Source organism: Salmo salar, chromosome ssa13, assembly GCF_905237065.1.
Source record: "Salmo salar chromosome ssa13, Ssal_v3.1, whole genome shotgun sequence".
Classification (NCBI taxonomy): domain Eukaryota; kingdom Metazoa; phylum Chordata; class Actinopteri; order Salmoniformes; family Salmonidae; genus Salmo; species Salmo salar.
Genome location: NC_059454.1, coordinates 100,628,026 through 100,650,525, shown reverse-complemented (window position 1 = coordinate 100,650,525; position 22,500 = coordinate 100,628,026). Strand labels below are relative to the sequence as shown.

At 46.4% G+C, this 22,500-nt stretch overlaps 1 protein-coding gene across 1 annotated transcript in view; it reads right to left on the bottom strand.

Moving 5' to 3' along the window:
* Positions 1 to 22,500, bottom strand: part of LOC106568378 (roquin-2) — a 47,636-nt gene that overhangs the window by 22,230 nt on the left and 2,906 nt on the right. Inside the window, exons 2-9 of the mRNA XM_014138672.2 lie at positions 18,768 to 19,090; positions 18,102 to 18,219; positions 14,341 to 14,574; positions 12,346 to 12,521; positions 6,498 to 6,698; positions 2,947 to 3,079; positions 2,216 to 2,337; positions 1,665 to 1,777 (exon numbers count right to left, since the gene is read on the bottom strand). Of these exons, the coding sequence (XP_013994147.2) occupies positions 1,665 to 1,777; positions 2,216 to 2,337; positions 2,947 to 3,079; positions 6,498 to 6,698; positions 12,346 to 12,521; positions 14,341 to 14,574; positions 18,102 to 18,219; positions 18,768 to 18,998 (1,328 nt within the window). The 5' untranslated portion in view covers positions 18,999 to 19,090. The remainder of the gene's footprint in view (positions 1 to 1,664; positions 1,778 to 2,215; positions 2,338 to 2,946; positions 3,080 to 6,497; positions 6,699 to 12,345; positions 12,522 to 14,340; positions 14,575 to 18,101; positions 18,220 to 18,767; positions 19,091 to 22,500) is intronic.

Below are 22,500 nucleotides of genomic sequence, written 5' to 3'. Positions count from 1 at the left end.
GAGGGTGGAGAGATGGAGAGGGTGGAGAGATGGAGAGGGTGGAGAGATGGAGAGGGTGGAGAGATGGAGAGGGTAGAGAGATGGAGAGGGTGGAGAGATGGAGAGGGTGGAGAGATGGAGAGGGTGGAGAGATGGAGAGGGTAGAGAGATGGAGAGGGTGGAGAGATGGAGAGGGTGGAGAGATGGAGAGGGTAGAGAGATGGAGAGGGTGGAGAGATGGAGAGGGTGGAGAGATGGAGAGGGTAGAGAGATGGAGAGGTGGAGAGGGTAGAGAGATGGAGAGGTTGGAGAGATGGAGAGGGTAGAGAGGTGGAGAGGGTGGAGAGATGGAGAGGGTAGAGAGATGGAGAGGTGGAGAGGGTGGAGAGATGGAGAGGGTAGAGAGATGGAGAGGGTAGAGAGATGGAGAGGTGGAGAGGGTAGAGAGATGGAGAGGGTAGAGAGATGGAGAGGTGGAGAGGGTGGAGAGATGGAGAGGGTGGAGAGATGGAGAGGGTGGAGAGATGGAGAGGGTAGAGAGATGGAGAGGGTAGAGAGATGGAGAGGGTGGAGAGATGGAGAGGGTGGAGAGATGGAGAGGGTGGAGAGATGGAGAGGGTAGAGAGATGGAGAGGGTGGAGAGATGGAGAGGGTGGAGAGATGGAGAGGGTGGAGAGATGGAGAGGTGGAGAGGGTGGAGAGATGGAGAGGGTGGAGAGATGGAGAGATGGAGAGGGTAGAGAGATGGAGAGGTGGAGAGGGTGGAGAGATGGAGAGGGTGGAGAGATGGAGAGGGTGGAGAGATGGAGAGGGTAGAGAGATGGAGAGGGTAGAGAGATGGAGAGGGTAGAGAGATGGAGAGGGTGGAGAGATGGAGAGGGTGGAGAGATGGAGAGGGTGGAGAGATGGAGAGGGTAGAGAGATGGAGAGGGTAGAGAGATGGAGAGGGTGGAGAGATGGAGAGGGTGGAGAGATGGAGAGGGTGGAGAGATGGAGAGGGTAGAGAGATGGAGAGGGTGGAGAGATGGAGAGGGTGGAGAGATGGAGAGGGTGGAGAGATGGAGAGGGTAGAGAGATGGAGAGGGTAGAGAGATGGAGAGGGTAGAGAGATGGAGAGGGTAGAGAGATGGAGAGATGGAGAGGGTAGAGAGATGGAGAGGGTAGAGAGATGGAGAGGGTGGAGAGATGGAGAGGGTAGAGAGATGGAGAGGGTAGAGAGATGGAGAGGGTAGAGAGATGGAGAGGGTAGAGAGATGGAGAGGGTGGAGAGATGGAGAGGGTGGAGAGATGGAGAGGGTGGAGAGATGGAGAGGGTAGAGAGATGGAGAGGGTAGAGAGATGGAGAGGGTAGAGAGATGGAGAGGGTGGAGAGATGGAGAGGGTAGAGAGATGGAGAGGGTGGAGAGATGGAGAGGTGGAGAGGGTAGAGAGATGGAGAGGGTAGAGAGATGGAGAGGGTGGAGAGATGGAGAGGGTAGAGAGATGGAGAGGGTAGAGAGATGGAGAGGGTGGAGAGATGGAGAGGTGGAGAGGGTAGAGAGATGGAGAGGGTAGAGAGATGGAGAGGGTAGAGAGATGGAGAGGGTGGAGAGAGAGAGACAGAGATAATTAGAAGGGTAGGTCCGTTTAAGGTTTTGTTCACATAAAAGCTTTGATAAAAACTGGTCTGTGGTGTTCTCCCTCACTTCTCTAGCTCGTCCTGTGTGTGTGCGAAGGTGCAGTTGGATCCTCGGGGACAGCCGCCCTGCTGCCGGAGGTCTCGACAGATACTGGTCTTATATTTGCTGTTGGGCTGCGGCTGCATGGGAAGGAGACAGACAGAACAATGTTACTGACAATAGAAAACCACTGTGCTTGATGAAGGACATATAAATGTCTCTCACATTGTCTCTGTTGTACATTTAACAGCTGTATTACGTTTGTACGTGTGTATGTGCGTGTGTGATTTTGCGTGCATGTGTGCATGCATGTGTGTGTGTGTGCATGTGTGTTTGTACGCATGTGCTTCTGTGTGTGTGTGTGTGTGTGTGTGTGCGTACATTAGCATGCGTTTGTTTGTATGTATGTGTGTGTGTGTGTGTGTGTGTGTGTGTGTGTGTGTGTGTGTGTGTGTGTGTGTGTGTGTGTGTGTGTGTGTGTGTGTGTGTGTGTGTGTGTGTGTGTGTGTGTGTGTGTGTGTGTGTGTGTGTGTGTGTGTGTGTGTGTGTGTGTGTGTGTGTTATGTCCGGTTCTGTACCTGTGCTGTCTCATGGCTCTTCTTACTGAAGTTGTGTATAAACTCCACCAGATCATGAACCACCACCTTCACCGCCAGCATCACACTCTCCAGCTCCTCCCACCACGGAGGCGCCGCTGCATCTACCCACACCAAAACACACGTCCCATATCAACATCCCTGTCTCCTTGTTTCTAAACAATATCATAGTGTCTGCAGCTTCTAAACAAACCCGCAAAACCCACAAAGATATACCACAGATACCTACACCTGTCTCACAGGCCCGGTCTGTCCACCTGTCTCACAGGCCCGGTCTGTCCACCTGTCTCACAGGCCCGGTCTGTCCACCTGTCTCACAGGCCCGGTCTGTCCATTTCTTTACAAGTCTAGTGAGTCACAGTGCAGGCAGTTTCACCCACTAACATGAAACAATGGTGCATTATCATGTTACCTCTTCTGTTCAGTACTATAACTGGTGATGATCTAAACTAGGGCTTCCCAAACTCGGTCCTGCCCTCCCCCCAGTACACCTTTTGGTTTTTGCCCTAAAACTATACAGCTGATTCAAATAACCAACTCATCATCAAGCTTTGGTTATTTGAATCAGTTGTGTAGTGCTAGAGCAAAAAATCAAAACGTGCAGCCAGAGTTTGGGAAACCCTGGTCTGAACCTCAAGGGAGTTGCATGGGGAAGCTGCTGGGTTCGCCAGTCCCTGAGCTGAAAGGTGTGGGTTGATCTGTACTGTGTCTACCTGGGTTGTGGTCGATGTTGGCCAGTAGTTCCAGGTGTGGTCTGAGGCTGTTCAGATTGGCTGGGTCTCCTGTTCTCTGTAGAACTATCGTCAGCTCCTGGACACTCTTTGCAAAGGACTCTGGGGACTGGAGCTGTGGGAGTGACCATCATCCAATAGAGTTAGTGAAGAAACACCTAACAACTCAATGAAGTGCAATTTAATATGGTTGTACTGAGTTTACACCATCGGTATTCAATCAGGGGTCAGCGGAGGTACTGCAGGGGAAAATATTTTTTAAAGATTAAAATAAAAGTTGAGAAATGCTTTTATGAATATCTCTAGCAACAACAGAATAAACTAATTTTGAATGACATACCTACAGTAGGAAAAGAGGAGAATATCTTATTTCTGATGATGCCAACTTTATTTCTCAACTACTAATATTGAGCAAATTACACTCACTGGAGTCAGTTACACTCACTGGAGTCAATTATACTCACTGGAGTCAATTATACTCACTGGAGTCAGTTACACTCACTGGAGTCAATTATACTCACTGGAGTCAATTATACTCACTGGAGTCAATTATACTCACTGGAGTCAATTACACTCACTGGAGTCAATTATACTCACTGGAGTCAATTACACTCACTGGAGTCAATTACACTCACTGGAGTCAATTACACTCACTGGAGTCAGTTACACTCACTGGAGTCAATTATACTCACTGGAGTCAATTATACTCACTGGAGTCAATTACACTCACTGGAGTCAATTATACTCACTGGAGTCAATTACACTCACTGGAGTCAATTACACTCACTGGAGTCAATTACACTCACTGGAGTCAGTTACACTCACTGGAGTCAATTATACTCACTGGAGTCAATTATACTCACTGGAGTCAATTACACTCACTGGAGTCAATTACACTCACTGGAGTCAATTACACTCACTGGAGTAACTGACATGTGCTCTTTTAAAGTCTCTGCTAATAGGCTACCAGTCAGTAGGCTACCAGTCAGTAGGCTACCAGTCAATAGGTTACCAGTCAGTAAGCTACCAGTCAGTAGGCTACCAGTCAATAAACTACCAGTCAATAGGCTACCAGTCAGTAGGCTACCAGTCAATAGGCTACCAGTCAATAAACTACCAGTCAATAGGCTACCAGTCAGTAGGCTACCAGTCAATAGGCTACCAGTCAATAGGCTACCAGTCAATAGGCTACCAGTCAGTAGGCTACCAGTCAATAAACTACCAGTCAATAGGCTACCAGTCAGTAGGCTACCAGTCAATAGGCTACCAGTCAATAGGCTACTAGTCAATAGGCTACCAGTCAATAGGCTACTAGTCAATAGGCTACCAGTCAGTAGGCTACCAGTCAATAAGCTACCAGTCAATAGGCTACTAGTCAATAGGCTACCAGTCAATAGGCTACTAGTCAATAGGCTACCAGTCAATAAGCTACCAGTCAATAAACTACCAGTCAATAGGCTACCAGTCAGTAGGCTACCAGTCAATAGGCTACCAGTCAATAGGCTACCAGTCAATAAGCTACCAGTCAATAGGCTACCAGTCAATAAGCTACCAGTCAATAGGCCTCCAGTCAATAAGCTACCAGTCAATAGGCTACCAGTCAATAGGCTACCAGTCAATAGGCTACCAGTCGATAGGCTACCAGTCAATAAGCTACCAGTCAATAGGCTACCAGTCAATAGGCTACCAGTCAGTAGGGCTACCAGTCAATAGGCTACCAGTCAATAAGCTACCAGTCAATAGGCTACCAGTCAATAAGCTACCAGTCAATAGGCTACCAGTCAATAAGCTACCAGTCAATAGGCTACCAGTCAATAGGCTACCAGTCAATAAGCTACCAGTCAATAGGCTACCAGTCAATAAGCTACCAGTCAATAGGCTACCAGTCAATAAGCTACCAGTCAATAGGCCTCCAGTCAATAAGCTACCAGTCAATAGGCTACCAGTCAATAGGCTACCAGTCAATAGGCTACCAGTCGATAGGCTACCAGTCAATAAGCTACCAGTCAATAGGCTACCATTCAATAGGCTACCAGTCAGTAGGCTACCAGTCAGTAGGCTACCAGTCAATAGCCAGTCAATAAGCTACCAGTCAATAGGCTACCAGTAAATAGGCTACTAGTCAATAGGCTACCAGTCAGTAGGCTACCAGTCAATAAGTTACCAGTCAATAGGCTACCAGTCAATAAGCTACCAGTCAATAAGCTACCAGTCAATAGGCTACCAGTCAATAAGCTACCAGTCAGTAGGCTACCAGTCAATAGGCTACCAGTCAATAGGCTACCAGTCAATAGCCAGTCAATAGGCTACCAGTCAATAGCCAGTTAATAAGCTACCAGTCAATAGGCTACCAGTCAATAGGCTACCAGTCAATAGCCAGTCAATAAGCTACCAGTCAATAAGCTACCAGTCAATAGGCTACCAGTCAATAGGCTACCAGTCAGTAGGCTACCAGTCAATAGGCTACCAGTCAATAGCCAGTCAATAAGCTACCAGTCAATAGGCTACCAGTCAATAGGCTACCAGTCAATAGCCAGTCAATAAGCTACCAGTCAATAAGCTACCAGTCAATAGCCAGTCAATAAGCTACCAGTCAATAGGCTACCAGTCAATAGGCTACCAGTCAGTAGGCTACTAGTCAATAAGCTACCAGTCAATAGGCTACCAGTCAATAGGCTACCAGTCAATAAGCTACCAGTCAATAAGCTACCAGTCAATAAGCTACCAGTCAATAGGCTACCAGTCAATAGCCAGTCAATAAGCTACCAGTCAATAGGCTACCAGTCAATACCCAGTCAATAAGCTACCAGTCAATAAGCTACCAGTCAATAGCCAGTCAATAAGCTACCAGTCAATAGGCTACCAGTCAATAAGCTACCAGTCAATAGGCTACCAGTCAATAAGCTACCAGTCAATAAGCTACCAGTCAATAGGCTACCAGTCAATAAGCTACCAGTCAATGGGCTACCAGTCAATGGGCTACCAGTCAATAGAGTTTACATTTCCTCTTCCAATTATAATGTGGGGAGGTCAAAATAATGAAAAACTATCTGTTAAATGTTTTCATTTTAAAACGTTGATAACTTCTCCTTAACCATCATCATTCACCTGATGACAAGACAAGACGTGATTTTTTGTTGTTGTTGTTGCTAACGTATGGTGGGGATCCCTAGGTCACCGGTTTGCCTGGGACGTGGTCCCTGCTGGGACGTGGTCCCTGGAACGTGGTCCCTGGAACGTGGTCCCTGCTGGGACGTGGTCCCTGGGACGTGGTCCCTGACATGGTCCCTGCTGGGACGTGGTCCCTGGTAAACCGGTGTCACTACAGCCCCTGGTTCGATTCCAGGCTGTATCACAACCGGCTGTGATTGGGAGTCCCATAGGGCGGCGCACAATTGGCCCAGTGTTGTCCAGGTTAGGGTTTGGCCGAGGTAGGCCGTCATTGTAAATAAGAATTTGTTCTTAACTGACTTGCCTTAAATAAAGGTTACATAAATAAAAGTAATAGAGTGGTGGGGAGGCAGACAGTAAACCTTATCGATGATAGACTGCATGTGTGACTTGTGGATGAGGTCTCCATAGAGCAGAGAGGACCACTGTTCAGGGGAGATACGGAGCCCCGCCTCCATGGCGATGTGTACGATCTGGGCGTCGTGCTCGCGACGCAGCGCCTCGTACGCACGGAACTCCTCCTTTAGCTGCATCAGCGACGAGTCCTCGTCACGCTTGGTCACCTGGGAGGGAGGGAGGGAGGGAGGGAGGGAGGGAGGGAGGGAGGGAGGAGGGGAGGGAGGTGGGGGGTGCGAGGGAAGGAGAGGAGGATGTAACCCAGTGATCTACAGTAACCCAGTGATCTACAGTAACCCAGTGATCTACAGTAACCCAGTGACCTACAGTGACCCAGTGACCTACAGTAACCCAGTGACCTACAGTAACCCGGTGACCTACAGTAACCCAGTGATCTACAGTAACCCTGTGACCTACAGTAACCCAGTGATCTACAGTAACCCAGTGACCTACAGTAACCCTGTGACCTACAGTAACCCAGTGACCTATAGTAACCCAGTGACCTACAGTAACCCTGTGACCTACAGTAACGCGGTGACCTACAGTAACCCTGTGACCTACAGTAACCCAGTGACCTACAGTAACGCGTGACACTAACGCAGTGACCTACAGTAACCCAGTGACCTACAGTAACCCTGTGACCTACAGTAACCCAGTGATCTACAGTAACCCAGTACAATAATGACCTACAGTAACCCTGTGACCTACAGTAGCAGTGACCTACAGTAACCCAGTGATCTACAGTAACCCAGTGACCTACAGTAACCCTGTGACCTACAGTAACGCAGTGACCTACAGTAACCCTGTGACCTACAGTAACCCAGTGATCTACAGTAACCCAGTGATCTACAGTAACCCAGTGACCTACAGTAACCCAGTGATCTACAGTAACCCAGTGACCTACAGTAACCCAGTGACCTACAGTAACGTGACCTACAGTAACCCAGTGACCTACAGTAACCCAGTGACCTACAGTAACCCTGTGACCTACAGTAACGCGGTGACCTACAGTAACCCAGTGATCTACAGTAACCCAGTGACCTACAGTAACCCTGTGATCTACAGTAACCCAGTGACCTACAGTAACCCTGTGACCTACAGTAACCCAGTGACCTACAGTAACCCAGTGATCTACAGTAACGCGGTGACCTACAGTAACCCAGTGACCTACAGTAACCCAGTGATCTACAGTAACGCGGTGACCTACAGTAACCCAGTGATCTACAGTAACCCTGTGACCTACAGTAACCCAGTGATCTACAGTAACCCAGTGACCTACAGTAACCCTGTGACCTACAGTAACCCAGTGACCTATAGTAACCCAGTGACCTACAGTAACCCTGTGACCTACAGTAACGCGGTGACCTACAGTAACCCTGTGACCTACAGTAACCCAGTGATCTACAGTAACCCAGTGATCTACACTAACCCAGTGACCTACAGTAACCCAGTGACCTACAGTAACCCAGTGACCTACAGTAACCCAGTGACCTACAGTAACCCGGTGACCTACAGTAACCCAGTGACCTACAGTAACCCAGTGACCTACAGTAACCCGGTGACCTACAGTAACCCAGTGACCTACAGTAACCCAGTGACCTACAGTAACCCAGTGACCTACAGTAACCCAGTGATCTACAGTAACCCAGTGACCTACAGTAAACCAGTGACCTACAGTAACCCTGTGACCTACAGTAACCCAGTGACCTACAGTAACCCAGTGACCTACAGTAACCCAGTGACCTACAGTAACGCAGTGACCTACAGTAACCCAGTGATCTACAGTAACCCAGTGACCTACAGTAACCCTGTGACCTACAGTAACGCTGTGACCTACAGTAACGCAGTGACCTACAGTAACCCAGTGACCTACAGTAACCCAGTGATCTACAGTAACCCAGTGATCTACAGTAACCCAGTGACCTACAGTGACCCAGTGACCTACAGTAACCCAGTGACCTACAGTAACGCGGTGACCTACAGTAACCCAGTGATCTACAGTAACCCTGTGCCCTACAGTAACCCAGTGATCTACAGTAACCCAGTGACCTACAATAACCCTGTGACCTACAGTAACCCAGTGACCTATAGTAACCCAGTGACCTACAGTAACCCTGTGACCTACAGTAACGCGGTGACCTACAGTAACCCTGTGACCTACAGTAACCCAGTGATCTACAGTAACCCAGTGACCTACAGTAACCCAGTGACCTACAGTAACCCAGTGATCTACAGTAACCCAGTGACCTACAGTAACCCAGTGATCTACAGTAACCCAGTGACCTACAGTAACGCGGTGACCTACAGTAACCCTGTGATCTACAGTAACCCAGTGACCTACAGTAACCCAGTGACCTATAGTAACCCGGTAATCTACAGTAACCCAGTGACCTACAGTAACCCAGTGACCTACAGTAACCCTGTGACCTACAGTAACGCGGTGACCTACAGTAACCCAGTGATCTACAGTAACCCAGTGACCTACAGTAACGCGGTGACCTACAGTAACCCAGTGATCTACAGTAACCCTGTGACCTACAGTAACCCAGTGATCTACAGTAACCCAGTGACCTACAGTAACCCTGTGACCTACAGTAACCCAGTGACCTATAGTAACCCAGTGACCTACAGTAACCCTGTGACCTACAGTAACGCGGTGACCTACAGTAACCCTGTGACCTACAGTAACCCAGTGATCTACAGTAACCCAGTGATCTACACTAACCCAGTGACCTACAGTAACCCAGTGACCTACAGTAACCCTGTGACCTACAGTAACCCAGTGATCTACAGTAACCCAGTGACCTACAGTAACCCAATGACCTACAGTAACCCTGTGACCTACAGTAACGCGGTGACCTACAGTAACCCAGTGATCTACAGTAACCCAGTGACCTACAGTAACCCTGTGACCTACAGTAACCCAGTGACCTACAGTAACCCTGTGACCTACAGTAACGCGGTGACCTACAGTAACCCAGTGATCTACAGTAACCCAGTGATCTACAGTAACCCAGTGACCTACAGTAACCCAGTGATCTACAGTAACCCAGTGACCTACAGTAAACCAGTGACCTACAGTAACCCTGTGACCTACAGTAACCCAGTGACCTACAGTAACCCAGTGACCTACAGTAACCCTGTGACCTACAGTAACGCAGTGACCTACAGTAACCCAGTGATCTACAGTAACCCAGTGACCTACAGTAACCCTGTGACCTACAGTAACCCTGTGACCTACAGTAACGCTGTGACCTACAGTAACCCAGTGACCTACAGTAACCCAGTGATCTACAGTAACCCAGTGATCTACAGTAACCCAGTGATCTACAGTAACCCAGTGACCTACAGTGACCCAGTGACCTACAGTAACCCAGTGACCTACAGTAACGCGGTGACCTACAGTAACCCAGTGATCTACAGTAACCCTGTGCCCTACAGTAACCCAGTGATCTACAGTAACCCAGTGACCTACAATAACCCTGTGACCTACAGTAACCCAGTGACCTATAGTAACCCAGTGACCTACAGTAACCCTGTGACCTACAGTAACGCGGTGACCTACAGTAACCCTGTGACCTACAGTAACCCAGTGATCTACAGTAACCCAGTGACCTACAGTAACCCAGTGACCTACAGTAACCCAGTGATCTACAGTAACCCAGTGACCTACAGTAACCCAGTGATCTACAGTAACCCAGTGACCTACAGTAACGCGGTGACCTACAGTAACCCTGTGATCTACAGTAACCCAGTGACCTACAGTAACCCAGTGACCTATAGTAACCCGGTAATCTACAGTAACCCAGTGACCTACAGTAACCCAGTGACCTACAGTAACCCTGTGACCTACAGTAACGCGGTGACCTACAGTAACCCAGTGATCTACAGTAACCCAGTGACCTACAGTAACCCTGTGACCTACAGTAACCCAGTGATCTACAGTAACCCTGTGACCTACAGTAACCCAGTGATCTACAGTAACCCAGTGACCTACAGTAACGCGGTGACCTACAGTAACCCTGTGACCTACAGTAACCCTGTGACCTACAGTAACCCTGTGACCTACAGTAACGTGGTAACCTACAGTAACCCAGTGATCTACAGTAACCCAGTGATCTACAGTAACGCGGTGACCTACAGTAACCCAGTGATCTACAGTAACCCAGTGACCTACAGTAACCCAGTGACCTACAGTAACCCAGTGATCTACAGTAACCCAGTGACCTACAGTAACCCAGTGATCTACAGTAACCCAGTGACCTACAGTAACCCAGTGACCTACAGTAACCCGGTAATCTACAGTAACCCAGTGACCTACAGTAACCCAGTGACCTACAGTAACCCGGTAAACAGAATCGCATCACTCTCATATGACTGAAAGATATTTGTGTTTTAATGCCTTGTGTCCTCAGACTCAAAACTCAAAACTCAGATCAGGTGTGAGAAACAGAGTTCTCCCACTCAGAATCTGCCCTATGAGTAAACATCGTAAGACACCAGGCCAGTCCCTCTGTGACTGTCCCTCTGTGACTGTGACTCTGTGACTGTCCCTCTGTGACTGTGACTCTGTGACCGACTGGGCAACTGGGGAAAATACAGAACAGCGTTTCACCCTGGGTAAATGGTTGGCATTGCAGTCCTGCCAACCATGCTTACAGGCTGGAGGACTCTGAATCAACAACAAGGCTATCTCTCACATGCACACATGAACACGCACGCACGTATGCACGCACACACAAACACACACACTTCACCACTAGCAGTTTCTATCACTGGGAGTTTTCAGAGGAGTGAGCAGAGAGAGGACCAGTTTCTATCACTGGGAGTTTTCAGAGGAGTGAGCAGAGAGAGGACCAGTTTCTATCACTGGGAGTTTTCAGAGGAGTGAGCAGAGAGAGGACCAGTTTCTATCACTGGGAGTTTTCAGAGGAGTGAGCAGAGAGAGGACCAGTTTCTATCACTGGGAGTTTTCAGAGGAGTGAGCAGAGAGAGGACCAGTTTCTATCACTGGGAGTTTTCAGAGGAGTGAGCAGAGAGAGGACCAGTTTCTATCACTGGGAGTTTTCAGAGGAGTGAGCAGAGAGAGGACCATTTTGAGTCGTTTCATGTGGAACATGGTTCCAATGACAGCTACTGTAATGTGTCATAATTGGCAATATAAATCTAAACTAGAGATGTGAATTTGACATCTCCCAGAGAGATTCAGGAACACATGGTAAGTGACAAGCGGAACCTTTCTCCACTGCTGGGCATGATGAGTGCCAGAGACAGAAGCTGGCACCTCTTCAGAGTGCGTCAATAATCATGACTGGTGGTACGGTACAGCATGGTGCCTAGTGATGTCGCTGGCACTTTCAAAAAGACTTTTGTAGAGCTTTGATAAAACCATACTTTCTATCATTATTACTTTAAACCACGACGGCCTGTACGCTACAAGGTTATGGAGACCGTTATCGACGTCAGTGATGTGTATGAGTTAGTGTGTGTGTGTGTGTGTGTGTGTGTGTGTGTGTGTGTGTGTGTGTGTGTGTGTGTGTGTGTGTGTGTGTGTGTGTGTGTGTGTGTGTGTGTGTGTGTGTGTGTGTGTGTGTGTGTGTGTGTGTGTGTGTATGCATGTGCATGTGTACTTGCGCGTATGTGTGTGTATTTGCATGCCTACGTGCATCATAAGTGCAGTTGGGCGCATACAATACAATATACAATATACAATATACAATATACAATACAATATACAATCTACAATACAATATACAATACAATATGCAATACAATATACAACACAATATACCAATACAGTAGAACAGGTCTCACCTTAAAGCAGGAGGCCCTGTAGAGTAGCTGGACCACATGTCCTATGGAGGTCTTGGAGGCCTGAGGGAACCGAGCCTCCAGCTTCTGAACCACAAAAAGGACCAGAACTTTCCTGGACAGAGCTGAGCCGTCCTCTAGCGCCAACAGCACCAGCTTCAGAGCATCCTCCTGCGTGGCTGTATCAGATGACACACACAACTGTCATCATGTAGCTACAGTACATACTGCATAGTACTTATGAAGTACTGCTAGTACATATCAGTGGCCTTATGTTCCAAAGGGGATGAAGAGGATTAATTAAGGAATTATTTAAGTACTAGTACATACTGCATAGTACTTATGAAGTACTGCTAGTACATATCAGTGGCCTTATGTTCCAAAGGGGATGAAGAGGATTAATTAAGGAATTATTTAAGTACTAGTACATACTGCATAGTACTTATGAAGTACTGCTAGTACATATCAGTGGCCTTATGTTCCAAAGGGGATGAAGAGGATTAATTAAGGAATTATTTAAGTACTAGTACATACTGCATAGTACTTATGAAGTACTACTGTGAAATGCTTACTTACAAGCCCGTTTAATCAACAATGCAGTTTTGAGAAAATAAAGTAAAGAAAATATTTACTAAGTAAACTAAAGTAAAAAATAAACTAAAAAGTAACACAATAAAATAACATTAACAAGGCTGTATACAGGGGGTATTATTGAATAATTGTTCTGCAGTCTTATGGCTTGGGGGTAGAAGCTGTTTAGGAACCTTTTGGACCTAGACTTGGCGCTCCGGTACAGCTTGCCGTGCGGTAGTAGAGAGAACAGTCTATGACTTGTGTGACTGGAGTCTTTGACAATTTTTTAGACCTTTCTCTGACACCGCCTAGTATAGCAGTTTCCATACCAGGCGGTGATGTAACGGGTTAGGATGCTCTCGATGGTGCAGCTGTAGAACATTTTGAGGATCTGGGGACCTATGCCAAATCTTTTCAGTCTCCTGAGGGGGAAAAGGTGATGTCATGCCCTCTTCACGACTGTCTTGGTGTGTTTGCACCATCATAGTTTGTTGGTGATGTGGACATCAAGGAACTTGAAACTCTCGACCTGCACCACTACAGCCCCGTCGATGTGAATGGGGGTGTGTTCGGACCTCCTTTTCCTGTAGTCCACGATCAGCTCCTTTGTCTTGCTAACGTTATAAGACACTGCCAGGTCTCTGACCTCCTCCCTATAGGCTGTCTCGTCTTTGTCAGTGATCAGGTCCTACCAACGTTGTGTCGTCAGCAAACTTAATGATTGTGTTGGAGTTGTGCGTGGCCATGCAGTCGTGGGTGAACAGGGAGTACAGTAGGGGACCAAGCACGCACACCTGAGGCGCCTCCTTGTTGAGAATCAGCGTGGTAGATGTGTTGTTGCCTACCCTTACCACCTGGGGGTGGCCGGTCAGGAAGTCCAGGATCCAGTTGCAGAGGGAGGTGTTTATGTAAATTGGAGTGGGTCTAGGGTTTCCGGGATGATGGTGTTGATGTGAGCCATGACCAGCCTTTCAAAGCTCTTCATGGCTACAGACGTGAGTGCTACAGGGTGGTAGTCATTTAAGGAGGTTATGCTTTGTGTTTTATGTTGTAAATGTGTCTGAAACTTTGTGTGGTGCTATTTTAGCCAGGTCTCTCTTGTAAAAGAGATTGTTCATCTCAATGAGGCTAACCTAATCAAATAAATAAATGACATAATACGTGTGAAGTACATATCTGACATTTCATCATATTTTTTTTTTACAGCAAGAGGGAATCCTATCACACTGTAGGAAATGATACAGTGTTGTACTGGTGTCCTCAGATCAGGTGTAATCCTCGCTCAGGATCTGCACTATGAGTTATCCTTATAAGACACCATAGTCCTGCAGCATCATATAACAGAGTAGAGAGGGAGGATAGGACACAGAGAGAAAAGCATGCTGAAGATGTGATTGACAGGTGTATCATCCAATCACCACTCACCAGGCCCCAGGAACTGGCATCCCCGTGCTCTGACGGCAGCCCACAGGTTAGCAGAGAGCTGCTGTGGGTTCTGGTGCTGCAGGATGAGCTCTGTGACGGTACGTTCCCCTAGCGACCTGCCAGCCCGCACCGCCCGCAACCGCCCCTCCTCCTCCACCAGCTGACAGTTGACGAGTGTCACCAGCTTCCTCTGCATGGGCCGACTGAGCACGCTCGGACTGAGGGTCACCACACCTGGATTGCGGAGAGGAAGGGGTCAAATGTCAGAAGACGGCGTCAGAAACATAAATACTGAAATACAAACGGACAGAAACATGAACAGAAACAGAGACACACGAACAGAAACACAGACAGACACACGAACAGAAACACAGACAGACACATGAACAGAAACACAGACAGACACACGAACAGAAATACAGACACATAAACAGAAACACAGACACATGAACAGAAACACAGACACATGAACAGAAACACAGACACACGAACAGAAACACAGACACATGAACAGAAACACAGACAGACACACGAACAGAAACAACAGACACATGAACAGAAACACAGACAGACACACGAACAGAAACACAGACACATGAACAGAAACACAGACAGACACACGAACAGAAATACAGACACATGAACAGAAACACAGACACACGAACAGAAACACAGACACATGAACAGAAACACAGACAGACACACGAACAGAAACACAGACACATGAACAGAAACAGACAGACACACGAACAGAAACACAGACACATGAACAGAAACACAGACAGACACACAAACAGAAATACAGACACATAAACAGAAACACAGACACACGAACAGAAACACAGACACATGAACAGAAACACAGACAGACACACGAACAGAAACACAGACACACGAACAGAAACACAGACACACGAACAGAAACACAGACACATGAACAGAAATACAGACACACGAACAGAAACACAGACACATGAACAGAAACACAGACACATGAACAGAAACACAGACACACAAACAGAAACACAGACACACGAACAGAAACACAGACACACGAACAGAAACACAGACACACGAACAGAAACACAGACACACGAACAGAAACACAGACACACGAACAGAAATACAGACACATGAACAGAAACACAGACAGACACACGAACAGAAACACAGACACATGAACAGAAACACAGACACATGAACAGAAACACAGACACATGAACAGAAACACAGACACACAAACAGAAACACAGACACATGAACAGAAACACAGACACATGAACAGAAATACAGACAGACACACGAACAGAAATACAGACACACGAACAGAAACACAGACACATGAACAGAAACACAGACACATGAACAGAAATACAGACACACGAACAGAAACACATAAATATGAACAGAAATACAGACACATGAACAGAAACACAGACACATGAACAGAAACACAGACACATGAACAGAAACACAGACACATGAACAGAAACACAGACACACGAACAGAAACACAGACACATGAACAGAAACACAGACACATGAACAGAAACACAGACACACGAACAGAAACACAGACACATGAACAGAAACACAGACACATGAACAGAAACACAGACACATGAACAGAAACACAGACACACGAACAGAAACACAGACACATGAACAGAAACACAGACACATGAACAGAAACACAGACACACGAACAGAAACACAGACACATGAACAGAAACACAGACAGACACACGAACAGAAACACAGACACACGAACAGAAACACAGACACATGAACAGAAACACAGACACATGAACAGAAACACAGACACACGAACAGAAACACAGACACATGAACAGAAACACAGACACATGAACAGAAACACAGACACATGAACAGAAATACAGACAGACACATGAACAGAAACACAGACAGACACACGAACAGCAACACAGACATATGAACAGAAATACAGACAGACACACGAACAGAAATACAGACACATGAACAGAAACACAGACACATGAACAGAAACACAGACACACAAACAGAAACACAGACACACACTCACACACACTGACATACTAATACAGAGACAATTTCCCAAACTCTGTTATTGTTTACCAGAGCTAAAATGTAATCCTAGTCTAAAACAAAACTGTATTTATGTAGTGTGTTAGTGCTGCCTGCAGTAGAAACCCCTCTCATCCTCTAATAAATGTCCCATAACAGGACAAAGTGCTGACAAAAGTGTCTTAAAACCCTTTATTAGAGTGAGTCTATTAAAGACCAGGGATGGATGACCACTGTCCCCTCTCCAATTCTGTGATCACCACAAAAACAGTTGACAAAGCTGCCGAGGGATTGAACTGCATTCTCAGCTTTCCAGGTGAATTAACCCAATAAACGGAGCACTACTCCTCAGATATTGGCTTTTAAAAGCACTGATGGGAAAACAGGACTCGAGGTTTACTGCCCGTCACACAGCGTTTTATGGGTCCTGGGAGAAGGATTTTCCATCATCCACCATGCAATTATCAAATCAAAAATCGAATCAAATTGTATTTGTCACATGCACTGAATACAACAACCTTACCGTGAAATGCTGAATACAACAACCTTACCGTGAAATGCTGAATACAACAACCTTACCGTGAAATGCTGAATACAACAACCTTACCGTGAAATGCTGAATACAACAACCTTACCGTGAAATGCTGAATACAACAACCTTACCGTGAAATGCTGAATACAACAGGTGTCGACCTTACCGTGAAATGCTGAATACAACAGGTGTCGACCTTACCGTGAAATGCTGAATACAACAGGTGTCGACCTTACCGTGAAATGCTGAATACAACAACCTTACCGTGAAATGCTGAATACAACAGGTGTCGACCTTACCGTGAAATGCTGAATACAACAACCTTACCGTGAAATGCTGAATACAACAACCTTACTGTGAAATGCTGAATACAACAACCTTACCGTGAAATGCTGAATACAACAGGTGTCGACCTTACCGTGAAATGCTGAATACAACAGGTGTAGACCTTACCGTGAAATGTTTACTTACAAGCCCTTAACCAACAGTGTAGTTTAAGAAAATAAATAAACTAAAGTATTTGCTACAGATGATCTACTCTGCAATATACTGTTCATCTGAGAATGAGGTATAATGAAATATGCAATTTGAAATGACATGCAGGGTTAAGTCATGTTGTTAGTTTAACTTCTTCACATTTCCTAAATATACTTTTTTCTTGTCATCTAATTGAAGGATTCCTTTCAATTAAACAAATTTAACTCAAACTGCTTTCGACACAGCTCATTACATTTCCTATTGATGTAATGTGGGGTTTCAGGCTTTGTGTTGGTGTGGGGGGCCCAAGTTCCGTATGGCCTTACAGAGAGCATGGGCTTCCTGGTTCTAGCTGATTCTACATGCTCTGACGCAAACCTTCCCACCACATTAAGCTCAGACCCTGAGAATAACAGGAAATACTGTGTTTCTCTAACCTAACCTCAACTGCACACACTCACTCACACGCACACGCACACACACACACACACACACACACACACACACACACACACACACACACACACACACACTGCTCTGACCTCAGTGTCCACTCAGAAGGGGAAAAAAAACACTGTGCTGAACACAGGGTCAGCAGCAGATAGCACCTCTCTGTCTGGAAAACACACACACACACACACACACACACACAGATGCATTTATCACCAAATCTCTGTTCTGGTACCTTTTCCTCCACTGATGGGTTTGAGATAGAGAGCCAGCTCCTCCACACACACCCTGCACACCTCATAGTGCCCTACCTCCACAGCACTGTTCAGAGTTACAGCCTGGGACTCCACAACCTGGGAACACACAACATCATTATCATGACACTCATCATCACTATCATCATCATCATTATCATCATCGGTATCATCATTATCATCATCATTATCATCATCGGTATCATCATTATCATCATTATCGTCATCGGTGTCATCGTTATCATCATCGGTATCATCATTATCATCATTGGTATCATCATTATCATCATCGGTATCATCATTATCATCGTCATCATCATTATCATCATCATTATCGGTATCATCATCGGTATCCTCATTATCTTCGCAATCATCATCATTATCTTCACAATTATCATCATTATCGTCATCGTTATCGTTGTCATCACAATCATCACCATCATCAGTATCTTCACAATCATCATCAATATCTTCACAATCATTATAATTATCATCATCATCATCATCAGTATCATCACAATCATTATCATCACAATCATCATCATCATCAGTATCATCATTACCATCACAATCATTATCATCGTTAGCATAATTATCATCATCAGAAGAAGAAGAACAACAACAACAACAAGACATGCTGTGCCCACCTGAGCTCCCACCAGCTGTAGCAGGGCACTGTTGACTGGCAGGAGGTCGATGTCGGTGTTGATGGCTGTCTGGTCGAAGGGACAGGCCTTGCGGTGCAGCTTGTGCAGACAGGTCTTACACACGGTGTGCGAGCAGCCCAGACTGATGGGCTTGTGGCCGCTGCTGTCAAACTCGTTGTAGCAGATGGGGCAGGAGAGGAACTCTGTCCACTGAGCCGCCTGCACTGGCATCCTGCTGCCTGTCCTCCCTGCTGTCACCTCTGGAGGGCACTGTCTTGCTCAGGGGGATCGCATGCCGCCACACCCCGACAGCTCACTGACAACTGTTATAGAAGAAGAAAGAAAGTGGGTTAGAGTGCAGGTCAGTGGCAGACTGGTCATCGCCAGAGAGACCCTGCACTCCATTGGTTCTCCATTGAGCAAGCTTTTTAGTCCTGGACTAGGCTTTTCATTTGTGTCTGGGAAACTGTCGTGTTGAGTTTTAGTGGCGTTTTTTGTCTTTCATTGCCTTGCAAGTACAAAAAGGTGCCAACTGCTCAGGTACAATGCTCCATAAATCTGTCCCCTAGTGGCTATAGACGTTGTAGCTGTTTCACAATCACAATCTTGGAAAAGAAAGTAGAGCGGTGAGCGGCAATCTCTAAACGCTTTCTTTCTTTCCCTCAATCTCACTCTCTTCTAGACCTCTCTCATCCATTTCCCACTACCCTCTGTAACACAGGTGGTTTGCTGAACCACGTTCTCATGATGAGTAACCTTGTTTTGAGACCTGAAGACTTGTGTTAACTGCCTGGTCTAATGCGTAGGCTTTAGCTCAGCGGACCACGAAATTAGGGAACACCTGCACCACGAAATTAGATCAGTTGGTCACACACCCACAACCCCACCCATTCTGCTGCAGCTCCACCCTCTCTCTGATGCCTTCCCTGCCCTTCCATCATGCCTCCTCCTGGGCAAGCAGGTGGAGAGGCCTCCCTTGGCTGGCTAAAGACCATGGAGGTGCTCTACCATGGCATGATCCTATCAGTCTGATTTACACACTGACTGAGTACCAGGCCAGATTTACACCCATCTCTCTCTGTCTCTCTTGCTCTCTCTCTCTCTCTCTCTCTTTCTCTCTGTCTCTGTCTCTCTCTGTGCACTCCGCTACAGGGCAGAGGATTATAAATCCTCAGAGTGAAACCCAAGACAGCAACAGGATCAGTATGGGCACACAGAGAGAGACAGGGATTTAACCAGAATCTGTCTTTATATGGCAAACTCCTTTAAGCCCAGGAAGCAGCCATTTAACTTGCCATTAAGCAGCTTTTCAAGCTTAATAATGTCAAAATACGTTAGTTACTCACCAAATATGGAGTTTCGATTAGCAGCTATAGTCAATTACTGCTGTCACAGCCGGCGTGCACTTCCAAAAAAGGTCTAAATAAAAAGTTACATGCAACCGACAAAATGCCTCTACGGCAACATCCTTTGTATTGTAGATTTGTAGGCAGTAAGGTTAGTGCTGTCTGGGATCCTTGGGACGTGCCGAATAGACCTTTTTATTTTCAACCTTTTATGGAAGTACATACCGGCTGTGACGGCAGCAAATAATTGTTAACCTTGAAAAGCTAGTGAATGGCAAGTTGAATGGCTGCTTCATGGGTTTAAAGGAGATTCGCCATATCAACGTCTCCTGTAAAGCCAGATTCTGGTTCAGACAGAGATAGAGAGAATATGCTCATACAGTTGTAGACAAATGGATAAGGATCTGCAGACGATCTGGCCAATAAGCAAGTCTGTTCAAGGCTTTAGTTTAGGGGTTCTGTACAAAGCAGGAAAAGCACCCGGGAGCCACGACGGATATAACATTGCTGCATGCAACAGCTGCACCGACAGACCGGCAACTGCTGGGTGGAGCCAACTGCTCCGTCATCACCCCTCACCCAATGCATGGCATGAGGAAGTTGCATTAGGCAGGCCCAGAGGTGGCTCTACCAGGCTAGACCTGTACTATCTTACTGTAATGCTGAGTTCAGTTATGCAACAAAGGAACGCACTTACTGTTCACAATCAATCATTGTGCAGAGAGAGGGAGACACCATCACTGTGACCCCAAGGACAGGAAAGTGTGTGTGTGTGTGTGTGTGTGTGTGTGTGTGTGTGTGTGTGTGTGTGTGTGTGTGTGTGTGTGTGTGTGTGTGTGTGTGTGTGTGTGTGTGTGTGTGTGTGTGTGCGCGCACGTGCCTTTGCGTGTGCGTGCATGCACACTTGGCTGGCTGTGTCTATCATTAACTATGGTCCTGTGTGGCTCAGTTGGTAGAGCATGGTGTTTGCAACACCAGGGTTGTGGGTTCGATTCCCACAGGGGGCCAGTATGGAAAAAAACATGTATGAAATGTATGCATTCACTACTGTAAGTTCCTCTGGATAAGAGTGTCTGCTAAATGACTAAAATGTAAATATAAAATGCCATTATGTAGTAAAAACAACAATTAACTCAAATCATGAATCTCACCCAACTCGAAAATGAAACGTTGCATAAAGTATATGCATGCCTACAATTCTATCTACTAGCAGGTCAAGCTTTCCCCCCCACTAAATTACGCACAATCCAAGTGGCCCAGGGTGCGCGGTGTCCACATTGCCTCTCCCGCGTGGACAACTGTGCTGATCTTGCGCGTCTTGTTTCCGCGAGGGCTCAGTCACTGGCTCGCGGACTAAAGTGAAAACGCATGTAAAGGCTACCGGGGGAACGTTTTTGGAGAGCTGAAGTTAGATTTGGTGACGCGCCGAAACCTCTGGGCGGGGAAACCGCAAATACAATTTGAACCACAGTGAACGATTCAGTGTCTCGTTGAAACCACCTGTTCCTAACTGTAAGCTACAGCGACATATCCTGTTGTCCGGGGTGCCCCAGATCATTTAAAACATCTCCTCAGGAAGGATTAGGCGGCCGCCTAGGGTGGCAGATTGACGAGGGCGGCATTTTCTGAGATAAATTGACCAAGACGCACCTCGAACAACAACACATACAACCTCACATAATTCTGCCTAAAAACAATTACCATTTCTCTCAACCAGTGGCGTATGGACTTTTTAGGTGAGCGCTGGTGCCGCCCGTTGATAAGCAGTGCCCACTTTGTCAAAGGCAGGGGCGCAAAACATGTTGCTTGTCCATTCCCAGCGCGCCTCTCCATGGTGCTGTTGGAGAGACGCAACTGTGCAGCGCTCCACCATCGTTCCTTAAAAAAAAATGATCTAACATAAATCATGTAGCAGATATAGGATATGGTAGAAATAGTATGTGGCATTTTCTGTAGCCTACAGGCTGGAGATCAAATGTATGACAATGTATTGAGACACTTTTGACATCATAATGCAGGATTCTCCGATCAAATGACCTAACCTAAATAGCGCTCAATCAAATAAAAAACGTGCTATCATGTTAATTAACAACACATGCTAAAAACCGTACAGGTCAAAGTAACATGGACAATATGGAATGGACAATCACAGCTATTGTCCAGGAGTTTCATCCCATTATTATGATCAGTGGTTTCAAGTTTGTATAGTCCATTTTTGACATAGCTGATCATAGCGAAAAATAAAATACTTCTGCATTTCCCGCTGTGTAAACACATTGCAAATAGGTCGGCGATAACTCCTGATAGAGTTGGGTAGCTGATATTCAGAGTTTAAAATGGCCAAATTGATTAGTCACAGGAAAAAGGACTAATAAAGTCAATGCAAT